Source organism: Pipistrellus hanaki, assembly GCF_964339955.1.
Source record: "Pipistrellus hanaki genome assembly, chromosome: 2".
In the NCBI taxonomy this organism is placed as follows: Eukaryota; Metazoa; Chordata; class Mammalia; order Chiroptera; family Vespertilionidae; genus Pipistrellus; species Pipistrellus hanaki.
In genome coordinates, this window is record NC_140504.1 from 167,922,993 (window position 1) to 167,941,637 (window position 18,645).

The 18,645-nt window shown below is 39.4% G+C and overlaps 1 protein-coding gene across 3 annotated transcripts in view; it reads right to left on the reverse strand.

Moving 5' to 3' along the window:
- The window catches only part of EPS15 (epidermal growth factor receptor pathway substrate 15), a 117,218-nt gene that overhangs the window by 89,738 nt on the left and 8,835 nt on the right, over positions 1-18,645 (reverse strand). For 2 of the 3 annotated variants that reach the window (XM_084872890.1, XM_084872891.1), the window contains exon 2: positions 2,686-2,727. In XM_084872890.1, the coding sequence (XP_084729016.1) occupies positions 2,686-2,727 (42 nt within the window). Of the gene's footprint in view, positions 1-2,685; positions 2,728-11,066; positions 11,207-18,645 lie in introns of all 3 variants that reach the window. The other variant, XM_084872892.1, reaches the window with a different exon arrangement.

An 18,645-nucleotide genomic window follows, 5' to 3' on the forward strand; every position in this document is an offset into this window, starting at 1 on the left:
ATAAATCCTTTGCCCTGGCCGGTGTGGCTCAGTTGGATGTGTGGCTCAGTTAGGCGTTGTCCAGTGCACTGAAAGGTCACCAGTTGATTCCAAGTCAGGACACAGGTCCAGGTTGTGGGTTGGATCCCCAGTAGGGGGCCTACAGGAGGCAGCCAAGAAGTATTTCTCTCTCACATCGAATTTTCCCTCTCTCCACGCACCTCCTCCCGTCTCCAGTCCTATCTCTCTATCTCAAATCAAGAAAAACATATTCTATATAATAAAAAGCTAATATGCTAAGTGTCAGGTTGTCCAGTTGTCTAGTCATCTGTTCAACCAATCAAAGCATAATATGCTAAGGCCACTCAACCACTCCCTGTGACATGCACTGACTACCAGGGGGCAGAAAGCTGACTGGACGACCAGTTGCTATGATGTGCACTGACCACTGGGGGCAGATGCTTCAACCTGTAGGTTGCTTACAGTTGGGGTCCAGATGATTAAGAATGAGTGAGACAGGCCAGACATACCCTGGAGCCCTCCTGTGGCCCCACCCCAGCTGGCCAACCTCTCGCATCCCTCCCCAGCCCCAATCGTGTACCAGTGGGGATCCCTCAGCCTGGCATGCGCCCTCTAGCAATCTGGGACCCCTTGGTAATGTCAGAGAGCCAACTTCAGCCCAACTGCAGAACGACCAGTCGCTATGATGTGCACTGATCACCAGGGGGCAGACGGTCAATGCAGGAGCTGCTCCCTGGTGGTCAGTGTGCTCCCACATGGGGAGCGCCACTCAGCCAGAAGACGGGCTCACGGCTGGCTAGTGCAGCAGCGGTGGCAGGAGCTCTCCAACCTCCGTGGAAGCGCTAAGGATGTCTGACTGATGGCTTAGGCCTGCTTCCCATGCGGAGCGGGCCTAAGCCATCAATCAGACATCTCCTGAGGGCACCCGGACTGTGAGAGGGTACAGGCGGGGCTGAGGGACTACCCCCCAAGTGTATGAATTTCATGCACCAGGCCTCTAGTATATTTTATAAATCCTTTAAGTGAGTATCCTTACTTTTTATGGCAATAGAGTAATTTTTACATAGTTTAAATAAAAATTTGGTCTCCTTATTATCAGGATATAATTGAGTAATTTGATTGTACAAAACAAGACCATATTTTATTCAGACAGAACAAGCCACTATTAAGGAACAAGAAGTGACCCTAGCCACCTTGGCTCAGTAGATAAAGCATCAACCTTTGGACTGGAGAGTCCTGGGTTCACTTCTGGCCAAGGGCACATGCCTAGGTTGCGGACTCGATCCCCAGGAGGGGGCGTGCAGGAGGCAGCTCATCAATGGTTCTCTCTCATCATTGATGTTTCTATCTCTCCTTCTCCCTTTCTCTCTGAAATTAATAAAGAAATATTTTTTTAAAAAAGGAACAAAAAGTGACTCTATGTGAAGTCAATGTCTACAGAGTCCTCCCAAGTAAAATGGCCTGCAACTTGATTTATAAGGTGCCGGTTTCTTAGAGAATAAAGCAATGTCACCTCACACATAGGAACTTCAGCAGATATGGGAAACCTCAAGATAAGATAAATTCACTCAAACTTGTATGTATTGCTGGTGAAATATGGGGGTAGAATTTCTAAGGTTGGGAGCCTAGCCTCAAAATTGAGGAACAAATAAAGAGGCTTTATAAAGTACAATCTGAGATTCTTTAAAAATTTTAAGGAGAAATTAATCTCTGGCCTTAGTAGTTGTTAAATAGTGAATGTATGGCTCTAGATTTGAAAGTCACACACAAGGAGATCTATAATGGTTCATCAATGTGTTTGTTTGTTTGTTTATAACAAAGGTGGAGATTTATTGAAGAATAAGTACAGACTACCACATGGTAAAGGGGAAAGAATCTCCCAGCACAGACTCCCACGTGGGGAGGGGGAAAGAGTCTCCCATTAATGTTTGCTCTAACTATGTAAATAGCCAGGTCAAATATAGAGACCTACCTTTCCAGTGATTATGATCTAAAGGTGAGAGGATTATTAGGAAAAATTACCCAATATTTGGTAGTGGGCAAATGAGATTGTCTACACCCTCAAGAGATTATCTGATCTATGGTATGTACTCTAGATTGACTTTCCATCAACTAGGCTATTTTACACTCTGTAGGGATACTGGTTTAATTATTATAAAATTGATAGCAATGCAAGTGAACCTTCTCCATACCAATGAAATGAATTTTGTCTGAAGAATATAAATGTCTATAACTCATATTCTCATTTTTACATTTTACTAGTTATCCCAGTAATTGAGTTGAATAAAACTCTTGACACATGTTCATTTTACATTTGTATGAGTCATGGTTTTAACTTTATAAATATTAAAAACCTTAACAAGTCTTAAAAACAACTACGTATAAGTCATTTCCATTTAACTTATATTATTATGGATATTTATATTGGGATGAGTGCATCTAACGTTATATGGATTTTTAAGATACATAAATATTTGACACAATTAAGTGTTTGGCCTTAATTATCTTTCCTTCATTTCTGAGAGCTTTTAAAAAGTATTAAGTACTCAAAACATGAGGCAAAGGCACAAAAAGTTGAAAACAAGACATGTCAAATTTATCCAGCTGACTCATAGTCTGCATGTATATAATTGAGGGTGAAAGTATATTTTATGTTCAATCTAAGAAGACAAAGAAAAATCTTACCTGTCTATAGTATTTTTCATATGTAGGATTCCCACTTGATAACTAAAATAAAAAAATAGAAATTAAATTCTATTCCATTATTATTAATATGTTCGCATTCATTCAATAAATATTTGGAAATGTAAAGATAAACAGGATTAAAATATCCTTAATTTCAAAAAGTTAGTTTTGTTTCTTTTGGTAGGAAAATGGGAGTGAATAAAGACAGCCATATATAGATTACTAAGAATCAGATACAAGAAATAAAACAAGAATTTTTAAATTATTCTTGACATCAAAACTCTTTTCCTCATGCAAAATTTTATCCAAAACCCAACGTATAAATTAGGGGTGAAATGCTTAAAGACAGTTGAATGGCCCAAAGCCTTAAGCAGTCACCCTATACTCAAGTGCCCAAAGTACCTATAAATACAATTCAAAAACCACTTCAATCTTCTACATAATAAAGAGGCAATATGCAAATTGGTCCTAATGTGTCACAGTAACGACCAATTTGCATATTGACAGACCAGCATGAGGCTGTGCGTGCAGCAAGGGGATGCGAGGCTCGCTCCCCTGCCCCCTGCGAGTCCGGAGTCCTCTTTTTCTCCCTGGTGCATGCGCCTGACAAACACCCCCCCCCCCCGCAACACTGCGCCCTGAACGAGAGCACTCTGCCCGGGGTCGCCACCAACCCCCCAAGTGCGGGGGCGCCAAGGGGCTACACCCACACGGCAGAAGGCCGGCTCTTGGGGGCAGTGGGCAGGCTCCAACTGGGGGATGTGCGTGTTGGCGGTGACCCCCGGGAGGGGTCGTGCATGCAAAGCGAAAGGGTGTGGACCCAACACAAAGAAAGGGCCCAGGCACGACGACAGAGTGGACGTCGAGGTACGGCACCGGACCTGGACTGGCCACCAGGTAAACAACATGGGGATCCCACCGCCACGGACACACAGGGCGGCCTGGCGATACCCGGGTCGCCGGTTGAGCCTTCCAAGAGGACAACTTTGAAGCCTCCTCCTGCCGCACAGACCCGCCCCGCCGCCACCTTAAAGACCACAGGCGACCCTCACACCACAGGGAAGCCACCCGGCTTTCTCCAGCCGTCCATCCATTCATCTGCCCACTCCGACCCGGACGGGGGCTTCATCCTGGGCGGAACCCCAGGACAAGCTGGACCATAATGGAAGCAGAGAGCCGCTCTAGGCATGAGGAGGCGGGAGGGGGAGGGAGGAAGAGGGGGGAGAGGGTGGGAAAGGCCTCCGGGTACCCCCACTTAAGCACTCAATGGGAGAGAAGCCTCGTTCCAGCATGGGCCACGGTAGGCAAGACCCAGCAGGCTGCGTCCTTGCTCAGCCCCTCAAAGCTGGTGCGAGAGGGGCCCCAGTGCCCAAACAGAAGCGGCTACGGGTCCCAGAGAGGCAAGAAGTCAGTACTAAGACAGGACAAAAAGCATAGAATTTTTAATTAGCTTGTAAAAAGAGTAAAAGAGTGAGGGAAGAGGGGGGAGGATGAGGAAGAAGGGAAGGAGGGAGGGAAGAACTTCATAAAGGAGTCAGTAGAGAGCAGAATTAAAGAAGGAAAGAGGATGTATGAGTGAACTGTAGCAGCTATAATGAAAATCAAGTATAGTTGTGTACTGGGTACAGATTTTAAAAGTAGAGTCAGAAAAGAAAAAAGATAAATGATAGTGAATAATTAGGCAGATAGATATTAAAGTAAGTAAAGAAGTAAGTAGAGAAGAATGTATGGGAAAGGTCAAATGAGAGAGAAAGAGGGAGGGAAGAAAAGTTTTAAAGGGGAGCTGGTAGAGCTTAAAAGGAGAATGGGAAGAAGGAAGAAATGGGGGAGGGAGCAAAACAGGTCCTAGGGAGGAAGTGAAGAAAAAAATTAATGTAGGAAGGAAGGAAACGGGGAGGGTGGACAGAGGTAAAGATAAAGGAAAGAAGGAATGTGGTCAGGGATGGAGGGTAGGAGAAAGATGGGAAGAATGATAATGGAACAGGTAGGAAATGAGGAGGAAAGAAAAGTTTATAAATGAAGAGTCAGTAGGAAAAAGTGTTAAGGAGAGAGAAAAATTGTGTGAGAGGGAGAAGCCAATAAGGAAGTCAAATACAATTGCGTGTAAAGGGGATAAGATTTTTTTAAAAGTTAATTGGGGTGACCAGGATGACAGGGGAGGGCAATTAGGAGGCTCAGGCCAGCAGGGAAGAACAGTTAGGGGGATCAGGTCAGCAGACAAAGTGGTTAGGGCAGGCAGGCAGGTGAGCAATTAGGAGCCAGAGGTCCTGGATTGTGAGAGGGATGTCCAACCGCCAGTTTAGGCCCCATCCCACCTAAACTGGCGATTGGACATCCCCCAAGGGCTCCCGGATAGGAGAGGGTACAGGTCGGGCTTAGGAACCCCCCACCCCCGGTGCACAAATTTCGTGCCCCGGGCCTCTAGAAGAATAATAAAATGGATGTACAAAAAAATGATACTATCACCAGATCTGAAATGCTTTGTACCACAGTTCAAAGGGTTCCTTGGTCAGCTGATGAACAGACTTATCATCTCATCTGAAAGGCAGTTTAGGAGTATCAGTGTTTGAAAGCTCAGGTTCTCTTATACATGAATGTGTAGGAATGTTCTGGAACCAGGAAGGGAGTCCAGGAAGGCTTCATGAGGGTGATATTGGTGTAGGAATTTGAAGTATGAGTGGGGGAGAGGGTGATTCTATACACAGGTACTAGCATGCAACAAAAGCATGCATGCAACAGAAAGCTCAATTATGTTGAAAAGAATCACAAGGAGTTCTGAATAGTGGAACAAAGTAAAGACAAGGTTGTAAAGTTTTGTTTCAGACAACTTATGAAGGACTTCAGCTGCATGGTAAAAATAAGGAAAAGGAGGGTGGAAAAAAGGGACAAATTCAAGAGTTATTTACTTAGTGTTAGTTCTAGGTGATTAGTTATATGTGAAAAGGAAGAGTACAATGGAATGTAGACTGCTACTTAGGAAATAAATTTAATGGCCCAGGGTAAGACCCAAACACTGGCAATAGCAAAAAAGAAAGATATGCTTTGAAGAAAAGTTTATAAGATGGATTTGTCAGGGCTTATTAAACAGATAAGGGGGCAGGAAAAACTTAGAAATACAAAGATAGAGAAAAATATTTTTAAGCATCAAGATTGGGCCCATAATCTTTTTTTCTTCTTTTTTTTTCAACGTGGCCTATGGTCTTAATGGGTACAAGACTGGATTAAGAAACCAACATTCACTGAGTGCCTACTTTGAGAACATATTATGCAAAGTACTTTATAAATACTTCCACACTTAATCCTTGTGAGCCACATATTAACATCCTAGTTTGCAAATGAGGAAATTTAATTTGAAGGCTAATTATATGTGTCAATTTGGCTAGGCTAAAGTAACCAGTTGTTTGGTCAAACACCAGTCTAGATGTTACTGTAAAGGTATTTTTTTAGATGTGGTTAATATTTAAATCAGTAGACTCTGAGTAAAGCAAATTACTTTCCATAATGTGGGTAGGCAACATCCAATCAGTTGAAAGTCTTAAGAGGAAAGAATGAGGTCCCCTGAGGAAGGCATTCTGTCGTCAGAATGCCTTCAGACTCTCAACATTAATTCTTCCCTGGGTCCCTACTGGATACCCTGAAGATTTAGGACTTACCAGCCTCCACACAAGCCAGTTCCTTCAAACCAATCAGTGTGTGTGTGTGTGTGTATTTGTGTGTGTGCCCCTGTGTGCCTGTGTATTTAGTCCCTGCTGTCTCCGTTGAACCCTAATATAACTAGTCTCAAAGAGGTTACTTGTCCAAGCTTTTAAAAGGCAGAGACTGGACTTAAATGCAGGTCTGTCCCACTCCCAGCTCCATGCTCTTTCACAACAGCATGCTGCTTTCCCATAAGCCATGGTTTGCTCAAGAAAGTCTTGATTTACAATATGCTGTCCCAGTATCCCATCCAGTTTACTATTTGTCTCAGATTTCTTATTTTCTTAAATGAACAATTATTATTAATCACCACATTAAAATAAGCCAAGATGGATTCAGTACACTTCTAAATGTATACATCTACCGTGTTTCCCTGAAAATAAAACATCCTCCGAAAATAAGACCTACTTACAGGTTTCCTTCCGAGTGAAATATAAGGCATCCCCCCGAAAATAAGGCGCCCCCCTAGGCTCTGTCTCAGAATGCTATTGCTAAACATGAGAGATTTGGTCCACTGATTCTGAAAGAAATGACGTCACAAGAAATTCACCAGGAAATTCAGGAATTGGATTGTTATGATGATGTTCCAGAAGATGATGACATGATTGTCATTGAATAAATGAGTCAATTCTTGATACTGTAGGATTCACAGTTTGTCTGGTTTGTGTTGACACCTACTGTACTACCGTACCATATACAGGTAATAAATTTCCTTTATTTTCATTTAACAATAAATGTGTACGGTATTCTTCTTCATGGAAAAATAAAATATCCCCTGAAAATAAGACCTAGCGCATCTTTTGGAGCAAAAATTAATATAAGACACTGTCTTATTTTTGGGGAAACAGGGTAGCTTCTGGCCAAGGTATCAGCTAAGCCTGTGTAAGTGCTTTAATCACTTGAACAAGTGATGAAATCTGAAAGAGAACTAGTGATAATTTCACCTTTCTTTTCCTGAGTCTACAGACATAATGTAACTCTTTCTTTTCAAAGATAGCATGCAGAAAACTCACTGAGTATCCTCAGAGGCAAGCAACCATGGACTGCTAACTGCTTACAGCCTTTCCAGCTAGTGGGAAAAGTGTTTGACACTGGTGCTCCTGCTGGCTATTTGGTGTTCAATGACCTGCAAGAAGCACCAGGCCACCAGCTGGCTGTCAGTGGGTAATTCCAAGTTAGGTGGGAGGAGTCAAGTCTGATAACTCTTGAGGTGGTTTTGTGTTTTTCTTATTTATTGTAAAGCATAAATCTACAATTGCTTATTTATTTTGTTGTTTGTCAATCATTTATTATCTAATATGTCCTTTCAGTAGCAATGAGCTAAAATGAAGAAATTTTATATTTAATACAAAATTAAGTACTAAATTTCTATTTCTGTAGAAAGCAGATAAACAGACAAATTGCATAAAACTCTTGAGGCTATTTCTATTTAAAACAGAGCTCTAGTGACATCATTGTTAATGAGTTAGCTGCAATTATCAAAATTTACAAATGTTTTCATATATCCAAAGTTAAACTTTTAAGGACAAAAAAAATTATCAAATACAAAAAAAAAAAAAATCAACATGGCAATATGTGTGCTCCACTTGTATCATCAGATTTTAAAGACTGGAATCTGAAACACTGACTTTACAAATTAGTATTGAATGTGCTTGAAAACAAGTCCTCTAAAAATTGGTTGCATTTGTTGAAAATCAGCTGGAAATCTTTAATCAAAGATTAAAGTTCAATGAATAATGCTAAAAAAACACACACAAAACACAACAACTTTAACTTTGAAGCTTTTAGAAAATAGCAATTATTATAAACAACATTTGCCAAAACACTGAAATGCATCCTTTAAAATCAAGGAAACCCCTAGCTTATGTGGTTCAGTTGACTGGAGCATCATCCCATACACCAAAAGATGGTAGGTTTGATCTCTAATTGAGGTGTGTACAGGAGGCAATGTATTGATGATTCTCTTTCACGCTGATGTTTCTCTCTCTCCCTTCTTCTCTCTAAAATCAGTGAGATTAAAAAAAAAAAGCAAAGAAAACTGAATACATTAAATGGTGAGAACTCTAATAGTATAAAAGACTGAACTTTTAAATTCTATAATTATACTTTGTAGTAAATTGTAGGAATTCCAGCAAAAGAGTATTTCTATTTTTAATTGAAAAAATTTATACTCTGTACTGAAATGAAATTACAAAAAGCCTACAATTTTGCAGCATCTAAATTTCATAGAATGTGTAAAATAATCATATAGAAACAACTTACATGAAAAGATTTATTTTCTAAAAATATCTATCAAAAAGCGTACTTTTAGTAGAGGCAAAAAGACACTGCCTGTGAAAATATTAGGGCTGATAACTATAGTTTTCAATAAAAAAATTAGAATTAAGAATATTCTCCATTTAGCAAAAATTTTCCTCAACTAACCAGGTACAATGTGTACAGAAAGCATATTAGCAATTAAAAATATTACTGGTCACAAAGAGTCAACTGTAAGGATTAACAATCACAATACATAAAATGTAACTGGAAAATACTTCAGGCAGTTTTATGAAAAAATTAGAACTAGTTAAACTATATTGGAAAATAATTACATTGTTCAGAAAAGTATTAGAGACAGATATGGCTAAGAAACTGATTTAAAATCTGAATATTACCAAGAATAATTATTCTGCTTAGGTTTTTCAATATTCTGATAACCAATGTAAAGACTTTATATTGTTGTAATACAGAACAAATGTTTTAGAAATGTTTATTTTTGAAAACAGACCTTGAATAGAACTGTTTTACTTATCTACCAATGCATTTAAGCCATTTTTATGGCCAAAAGGTATTGTTTTAAATTTACAGATTTGAAAATATAGTGACTCTTTCTTTCTCAAAATTGGCCCAGTTTCAATGAAAAATTACAGATAGGGGTGTAAAAGTTTTATGCTAGAGAAAGTAAATGCAATGTGTTCCCTAAATAATGAGCTAATTTTTATTATTATTATTATTTCAGAGATGAAGGGAGAGGGAAAGAAATATCAATGATGAGAGAGAATAATTGATCATGCTTGCTATTGGGGATCAAGCCTGAAACCCAGGCATGTGCCCTGACCCAGAATGGAACCATGACTTCCTGGTTCATAGGTCAACACTCAACCACTGACACGGGCCAGGCAATACTGAGTTACTTTTTAAATACAATTCAGTTGAATTTTAAGTGCCCCCAAAAAACTCATACATAGTAAGAAATCCTGAGTTCCATACTACCTTATTAATCATCATATTACAAACTCACTGGGTTACTACATAAACACATTTGAGAAGGCCTGAGCTCACTTAAGTGTTCTAAAGTACACCTTGTACTTATACGATACAGCTAAGTGAGAATGGAAAAAGCCATTTAAATTGCCAATTCACTCATCAAGCAAAATGATCAAAGAGTGTTTTTCAAGTGTCTCAGTAAAATTGGCTTTTTAAAAACTAAAATATAACCATTTTAGAGTTTAAAAAATCACAAATACAACAACACACATAATGAATGCACAAAGGAAAAAATGTGAAAGGTATAGCTAAAATGCTAACAGTAATTATGTCTGGATAATGGGGTTACAATTATTTTTATATTCTTTACATTACTCTGTATTCCCTGAAAACTTTTTTTTATAATAAGCATGCCCTACTTTTATACGTAAAATTAAACAATAAAGCTATTTTCAAATTGGAGGAAAATATGAAACTCCAAAAATTTTAAATCAGTATGCAAAATTATATATGACTTTTTGACAAGGAAAACTTTTAAACTAAAGTTGTCAAAATCAAAATCTGACCTCTTAAAATTCTAATATTATTAGAATTTTAAAGTAATTATTTATCATTAACTATATCATAAACTCTGATCAGTTGCCACAAAGTAAAGGGGGAATGGGAGGCTGCTAGTTTCATTAAGAAAAGTCATAGTTTATCATCCTACAGTCTAGTAGGTTGTATTATAATTCTTAATCATTTATTCTCCTTTTATAAGAGTACTAGCAGCCCAGTACATGAAATTTGTGCACAGTAAAAGGGACTTAAATAGAGGAAATATTTTAATATTGCTATTTCCCCTTTCTCTATAATAGAAGTGTCAGAGATGAAAGAAAATTAGTAAAATGTGGGACTGGGTACACTGCGGAACCTAGAGTCAAGTCCCCACCCACCACCCACACACACTTCAAAAATACTGGAGACCCAGACCCAGCCGGCTCCAACCCCGTCAAGCCCTTTCCGGTGTGGGGCATAGTCACACGTCGCCTGGCCAGGCACCAGGCGGGGGATGCAGCCTCAGGTCTCCCATCAAGCCCTGCCTGGCAGGGGTCACCGGCTGAGGTCACCTGGCCCAGCATGGTCTGAGGTCTCCCAGCCAGGCTCCAGCGCAAGGGTGCGCAGCCTGAGGTCTCTGGGCCCAGCACTGGGAGGGGGGCATGACCTAAGGTACCCCACCCAGCATCAGGGCCGGGGCACGGCCTGAGGTCCCTCACCCCGCCAGGCAGCCAGGCGCCATGCAGTTTCAGGTCCCTGCTGTTAAGGTGTCCCAGCTAATTTGCATATTCCTCTATTATAAAGATAGATTATATAGATAGATTAACAACCCTCCCTGTTGCCATGTGACTTGTAATGCCTCTCTGTGGATACCCTATTGTAGGCTTGGCCATGCAACTTACTTTGGCCAATGAAATATGAGAAAGTTCCAGTTCCAAGGAGAAGTTTTAAGAGCTTTGTGTGTTTCCACCAGCTCTTGCTCTTTTCTCTCTGCCAAGAGAACAGTATGTCATAAATAGGGGGTGCTCCTTCATCCTGGATCCTGAAATGAAAAAGAATTGCGGAGTAGAACCATAATAGATTACTAGAGAACCTATAATGTGAGCAATAAATAAATGTTTGTTATTGTAAGCACTGATATTTGGGGTTATTTCTTAGTGCAGCATAATCTAGCAAAAGTTAACACAGAGGTAATCTAACACTGAAGTGTACCAGGTAGTTAAAAAGAAAAAAAAAAAGGGAGGTCCTGGTTATTGGAAATTCATAAGTTGATAAATGAATGTTGAGTTGCTTCATATAAAACTTTTTATTTAATTTTTTGGGGGTTTTCTGAAGGGGGAGATGCTACATTATATGACTTCAAGAGCCTCTGATTCTATAGTGAACAATATAAACTGAAACTTTAGTATTAGGCTTATTGTAAATGGTTATAATATGTTGAAAAAAGGTAAAAATAGAAAGCATTCTCTAAAATATAATGCAATCTTTTTCCATTAATCACAAGGTTAAATTATACAAAGAATAACCAGTGAATAAATAAAATGACAAAGGGAGTTATAAAGGAGTAGCATGGAGGCTCTTTGTGATGAAAACAGTTTATCTTAATTGTGGTTATAGTTACATGAATCCATACATGATAAAATTACATGTGCATAGTATATACATACAAAACCACAAATGACTATTTGAATAAGGTCTGTGAATATGCCAATGTCGATTTCCAGGTATTCATCTTGTACTATAGTTTAGGAGGTGTTATAATTAGGGACAACTGGTGAAGGGTATAAGAGTACAACTTTTCGAAACTTCCCAAGAAAAGGTCATGTTGAAGACCACTGTGAAATAGACAGAAAGTAGTAATCCAGACAGAAATAACACTGTGTATGAAGGCAAATAAATATAGAAGTCTAGGTAGTGAAAAGGAGACAATGGAATAGATTTCATTCTTTCAAATAAACCACTCAAAATCTTTTTAGTTTTGCTCTCTCTAAAAATGTAAGATGATGAGTAACAATTCAGTATTAGTGAAAATAAAAAAATAGTGTTATGATGCACATAATTTTCTGAGTAATTTGCCATAAAATATTTTTGACATATCAACATGTAAAAATTAAGCTTTTTAGAATTCAGCTTTCTAATACTCCATTATCAAGAGAGCTGAGGAACTAGAAGGGAAACTAGTGATTACATGCTTGGAATCTTCCCACAGTTTTAGTTACCAAAGGTCAAACACTGTTCAAAATATTAAAATGGAAAATTCCAGAAGTGAAAAATTCATGTTTTAAATTGTGCACCATTCTGAGTAGTGTAATGAAATCTCGTGCTGTCCTGCTCCAGCCTGCCCAGGATATGAATTATCCCTTTGTCCATAATATCCACACTGTATGTACAATAAAATGTTTTGGGAGAGAGAGAACACATTCACATAACTCTAATTACTGTATGATGTTATAATTGCTCTATTTTATTATTAGGTATTATTGTGCCTAATTTATAAATTAAACTTTATCATAGTTATGTGTGTACAGGAAAAAACATAGTATATATAAGGTTCAGTACAATCCATCACTTCAGGCATCTACCAGGTATACTGGAACAATGTATTCCCTTGTGGATAAAGTGGACTATTACTGTACATCTGTGTGTCAAGATACTGCAAACCTATAAATATAAAAGCCTAAGCAACCATTCAACCGTTCAGCTGGTAGTTATGATGTGCACTGACCACGGTGGAAGACGCTCAGTGCACAGGCATGGAAACATGGAACAGACTGATGAATCTCAGAGGGAAGGGGGAAGGGTGAGGGCGGGAAGAGATTAGTCAAAGATCTTATACGCATAAAGAGGCCGGTACATGGATCCGTGCACTGGTGGGGTCCCTCAGCCTGGCCTGCAGGAATCAGATCAAAACCAGCAGTCCTACATCCTCTGAGGCGTCCCGGATTGTGAGAGGGCACAGGCCAGGCCAAGGGACCCCAGTGATGCTTAAATCTGTGCACCAGGCCTCTAGAAATAAAATAACAAACTATAATCTCTGGCATTTGAGAACTGAGACTAGTGGGAAAAACAGACAATAAAACATTGCTGTTAACTGCAATAAGAGGGAGCAAACACAGATGCTATGGTATCACAGATAACTGAGGGAGACAAGAGGAAAAGTCATGTCGGAATTATATAACAAATTAAGATGGGAAAAACTCAGCAAGTATCTTACAAGTCTTTTTTTTTTTTTTTTTTTGGTGCACAGGAGGGCACTCCAACCAAAAGAGCCACCTGGCCAAGGCCACTAACAAGTCTAAAAGGAAGCAAACAACTGCAAAGTGCACTCCCATCTTAAGGCCCCTGCACTTGTTGTTGTCTCTATCTGGAACATATCCATACACACTCATATGGATCATTTCTTATTTCATTCAAATCCCTGATCAAATGTAATCTAAGAGGGGCCTTTCTAACCACCCCATCTAAAGTTATATCTTATGGCATTCTCTTCCCTTATCCAGCTTTATTGTTCTTCCTAGCTTTTCTCATTATCTGACATTTATACCTGTTTGTTTCTGTTGGTTTCCCTTACTAGAGAACAGTGACTTTGTCTTACTACGTATGTAACAGTACACTGAGTGGCCAGATTATTATGATCTCTGAACACATAATAATCTGGCCACTCAGTGTATATCCTTTATAATAAAAGGCTAATATGCAAATTGTTCCCTCCTCCAGGAGTTCAACCAGCAGGCAGGCTAGCCAACTGCCCTTCCAGAACCTACCCATGCACAAATTCATGCACCAGGCCTCTAATATGTGTGTGTGTGTGTGTGTGTGTATACACACACACACACACACACGCGCGCGCGCGCGCGCGCGCGCGCGCGTATATAGTGGCCAGATTATTATGTGTAGATAGCAGTGCTTTGCAGATAGTGGGTACTCAATATTTGCAAATGAATAAAGCAAAGGAGAGGAAGAGAAATTGAGGCATATCAAAAAATACATATAAATAAAGATATGAGAAATGGGCCATGCTGGTGTTCTTGGTCAATAATAATTGTAATAGCAAATATATTTACTAAGGACTCATTTATGGACCAGGCACTATTCTTAGCACTTTACTTATATTATCTCATCTAATCTTCACAACTCTGTAAAGTAGATACTCTTACTCTCATTTTATACATGAAGAACCTAAAACACAGATTAAATAAATGCCCAAATTCACATAGCTAGTAAATAAATGGCAGAACTAGATTCCAAGCCATGCAGTACAATGCCAGGACTCACTCTTTTCACCACTACCCCAAAGCACTGAAAATTCCCAACTTCTCTAGGTTGTTTCAACATGTTTTTTTTTTTTAAAAAAAGGGGGGGGGGGTGAGAAAAGAAAGAAGGAAAGAGAAAATACCAACTATAATTCATCTTTGTGACTATTACATGCTTCATATACTTAAAACCTTATATATGTTACTTGTTAGTAGTAATGGTTTCTTAAAAATATGAACTACATTTACCAAGCAAATGGCTAAATAAATCCCCCACCCAAAAGTTTCCAATTCTGATTCAGAGTAGGATTGGGGTGAGGTCTAAGAATTTGCATTTCTAGCCGAAACCTGTTTGGCTCAATGGATAGAGCATCGGTCTGCAGACTGAAAGGTCTCAGGTTCGATTCCGGTCAAGGGCATGTACATTGGTTGCGGGCACATCCCCAGTGGGGGGTGTGCAAGAGGCAGCTGGTCGATGTATCTCTCTCATCGATGTTTCTAGCTCTCTATCTCTCTCCTCTCCCTTCCTCTCTGTGAAAAATCAATAAAATATGTTTTTTTTAAAAAAGAATTTGCATTTCTAAGTGCACAATATAAACTGAATTCAGGTGATGCTGATGGTACAGAATCATGTTCAAGAGTCCCTGAGCTACATAACCAAAATGTGAATTAAACCTCTTTCAAATAATACTAGGTTTCTGGAATATCAACGGCTGAACTAGGCATCTTCAAAGTACTGAAAATATATATGCACTAGAGGCCCAGTGAACAAAATTTGTGCACTTGGGGGTTGGAGGGGGCGTGGTCCTTCAGCCCAGCCTTCACCCTCTCACAGTCCTGGAGCCCTTGGGGGATGTCCACTGGGAGCAGGCCTAAGCCAGCAGACAGACATTCTTAGCACTGCCGTGGAGGCGGGAGAAGCTCTTGCCACTGCTGCTGTCCTTGCCAGCTGTGAGCCCGGCTTCTGGCTGAGCTCCCCCTGTGGGAGCATACTGACCACTAGGGGGCAGCTCCTGCATTGAGCATCTGCTCCCTGGTGGTCAGTGCACATCATAGCAACTGGTCATTCCACAGTTCAGTCTATTTGCATACTAGCCTTTTATTATACAGGATGTTTTCCCCTAAAGACTAGGAATAAGTGTCCACTCTAGACACTTCTATTCAACATTGAACTGGAGGTTCTAGCCAAGAAAAGTAAACAATAACAGGAAACAAAAGGCATCCATCCAGATAGGAAAGAAGGACATAAAACTATCTCAGATGACATGGTTTTATATATATATAGGAAATCCTAAGAAATCCACTAAAAAAAGTTATTAGAACTAATAAATGAGTTCAGTAAAGGTGCAGGATATAAGATCAATACAAAAAAATTAATTGTACTGCTATAAACTTGCAATGAATATAAAAATTAAATTAAAATTCCATTAAAATAGCTTAACAATAATTTTTTTAAAACCTTAATTATAAAAGTATAAAACTTAGACTCTAAACATTACAAGACATTGTTGAATAAAATTAAATCCTATATAATAAAAGGTTAATATGCAAATTGACTGAACAGTAGAACAACCGGTCACTATGATGCGTACTGACCACTAGGGGGCAGACACTCAACGCAGGAGCTACCCCCTGGTGGTCAGTGCGCTCCCACAAGGGGAGCGCCCGCCACTCAGCCAGAAGCCAGGCTCATGGCTGGCGAGTGCAGCGGTGGTGGCGGGAGCCTCTTCTACCTCTACAGTGGTGCTAAGGATGTCTGACTTCTGGGGAGTGGGTCTAAGCCATCAGTTGGACATCTCCCAAGGGCTCCTGGACTGTGAGAAGAGGCAGGCCGAGCTGACCCCCCCACCCCCCACCGCCCCCAAGTGCACGACTTTTGTGACTGAGCCTCTAGTCTATAATAATAAAAGGATAATATGCTAATTAGACTGGGAGACCTATCGGAAGTTCTTCTGGACAAAGCCATGGTGGCAGGGCCGAGGCAGAGGCAGTTAGGGGCGAGCAGGCCAGCAGGGAGGGGCAGTTGGGGGTAAGCAGGCTGGCGGGGGTAGGGGCAGTGAGGGGTGAGCAGGCCGGCGGGGGGTGGTGGGCAGTTGGGGGCGAGCAGGCTGGCAGGGGGGCAGTTGGGAACAAGCTGGCTGGCAGGGGGGATAATTGGGGGCGAGCAGACAGGCAAGGGGGTACAGTTGGTGGTGATCAAGCCAGCAGGGGGGCAGGTAGTTGGGGGCAAGCAGGACTGCAGGCAGACCTCTAGTAGATCTTAAAGTTATTTGATGGCTCATATTTCTAAATGCAGGTATAGTTTTAAAAATTATCATTAATTTTGACATATGGAATATTTTTAAATTAGTACTAGGAATTAACTCAATAAATTTAAATTTGCAGAATATACTTTTCCTTTCCTAACCTCAAATACATGTATAAGTATACAAGTCATGTCAATTATATACACTAATTTTTAAAATAGAATGTTTTGCGAAGTTTTCATTATGAGTTTTTTTATGAGGTTATAAGGAAAAGTAAATTTTGTCCACTTAACCTAAGAATACTGGTAAAATTCTTGTATTAAAATAAGGAAGAACTTATTAGTGAAAAATTGTGAAAATATATAAGAAAAATCTGCCAAGCACAGAGACAAATCAAGTCATTTCAAGCAAGTCTGGCTCAAAATACAGTAAATAAAGTTTTTGAACATTCTAAAGAGCCAGATGGTCCAAAATCCACTCCCTAAATCTTACAAGGCTCTGCATAAAAGTATGCCAGAAAAAAAACAAAAACAAACACAGAACAGAATGTAAGAACAGACACAGAATGAAAGCATCCCAGCCAGCAAAGGATAAAACTGTAAGCAAATTAAAATTATCCATCTTTAAGCTCAGAATATTAATGCCAATTTCCTATACTAAGTGAACTTTACAAATTAAAAAAATGGCCTTTGTAGCCAAATTAAATATGCTCATCTTAGTTTCTTCACAATAGTACTTAGATATTATTGCTGCTATCTGAGAATATTATTGCTGTCTGCTTTGCCATTCAAAATATTCAAAATATAAACTAAACAAAAATCATTCAAGTTTAATTTCAAAACTCAAAAGTATCAGAGAAAAACAACTCAATCTTGTAGCACCATTTATTGCTCTACAAAAAAGGAATTCAGCAAACAGTATATCTAAGGTTATTCTCAGGATAGCACTCCTACCAACTCACATATACTGGCCAGGGCGAGAAAACATCATGTTTGAAAGTAAATATTTGTATGATATACACTAACCTAGACAGGCTTAGGTTTTCATGAGTTACAAATCTCTAGAGTTTGCAAAATATAAAACTACCTTCTATCATGTTTACAAAAACCCTTCACTATAACTTGGTACAACAATCACTTTCTAGAGATGTATAATACTATATGCCAGTGGCCGCCAACCTTTTGGACCTCACAAACCATCCACTAGTGGTTCGTGGACCACCGGTTGGCTACCGCTGGTCTGTGCAGTGAGTTGATTTTCACATAATAAGTTGCAGCCTAGAACATATGTTCAGTTATAATCAAGGAATAGTATAATTTGTTCTATCATAACTATTTTTCCCTTAAAAATAAAGACTCGTTCAATTTATGAGCTTTATACACTATCTGAGTTATAATCCTGGCTCTACTATAATACTTAGCAGCAGCTTGACCTTAAACAAATTACTAGTACTTCACCTCTGTGCCTAAGTCTTCTCTCTCTTTTTTTTTTTTTTTTCCACATTCATGTTCAAGTTTTTAATTAGTTTTTTTCTGACCAGATAATACTTTTTTTTTCTTCCATCTTTTTATTAAGGTATTATACGTGTACATATCTTACCACTGCCCCCCTCCACTAAGTCTTCTCTTTTTATAAAACAATATTAAGGATGATCCAGTTAACAAGGATCATAAGGATGATCTAGTAATCAGATTGTAAAGATTACTGAAAGCAGTGTCTGACACATCATAAATGCTCAATGAGTATTGTTGTTATTATCATCCTAATATTGATTTCCTCTCTCTCCCTCACTCCCCACCCCTCTCTCTCTCTCTACACACACACACACACTCACACACACACACACACACACACACACACACACACGCTCTGAATAATCTGTTACTTTAACATAACAACAGAGGAATGTAATATCATGTGGATGTTCATTTTCATTCCAAACTTTGTCTCAAATATTGTCAATGACTATTTACAGGAAGCAG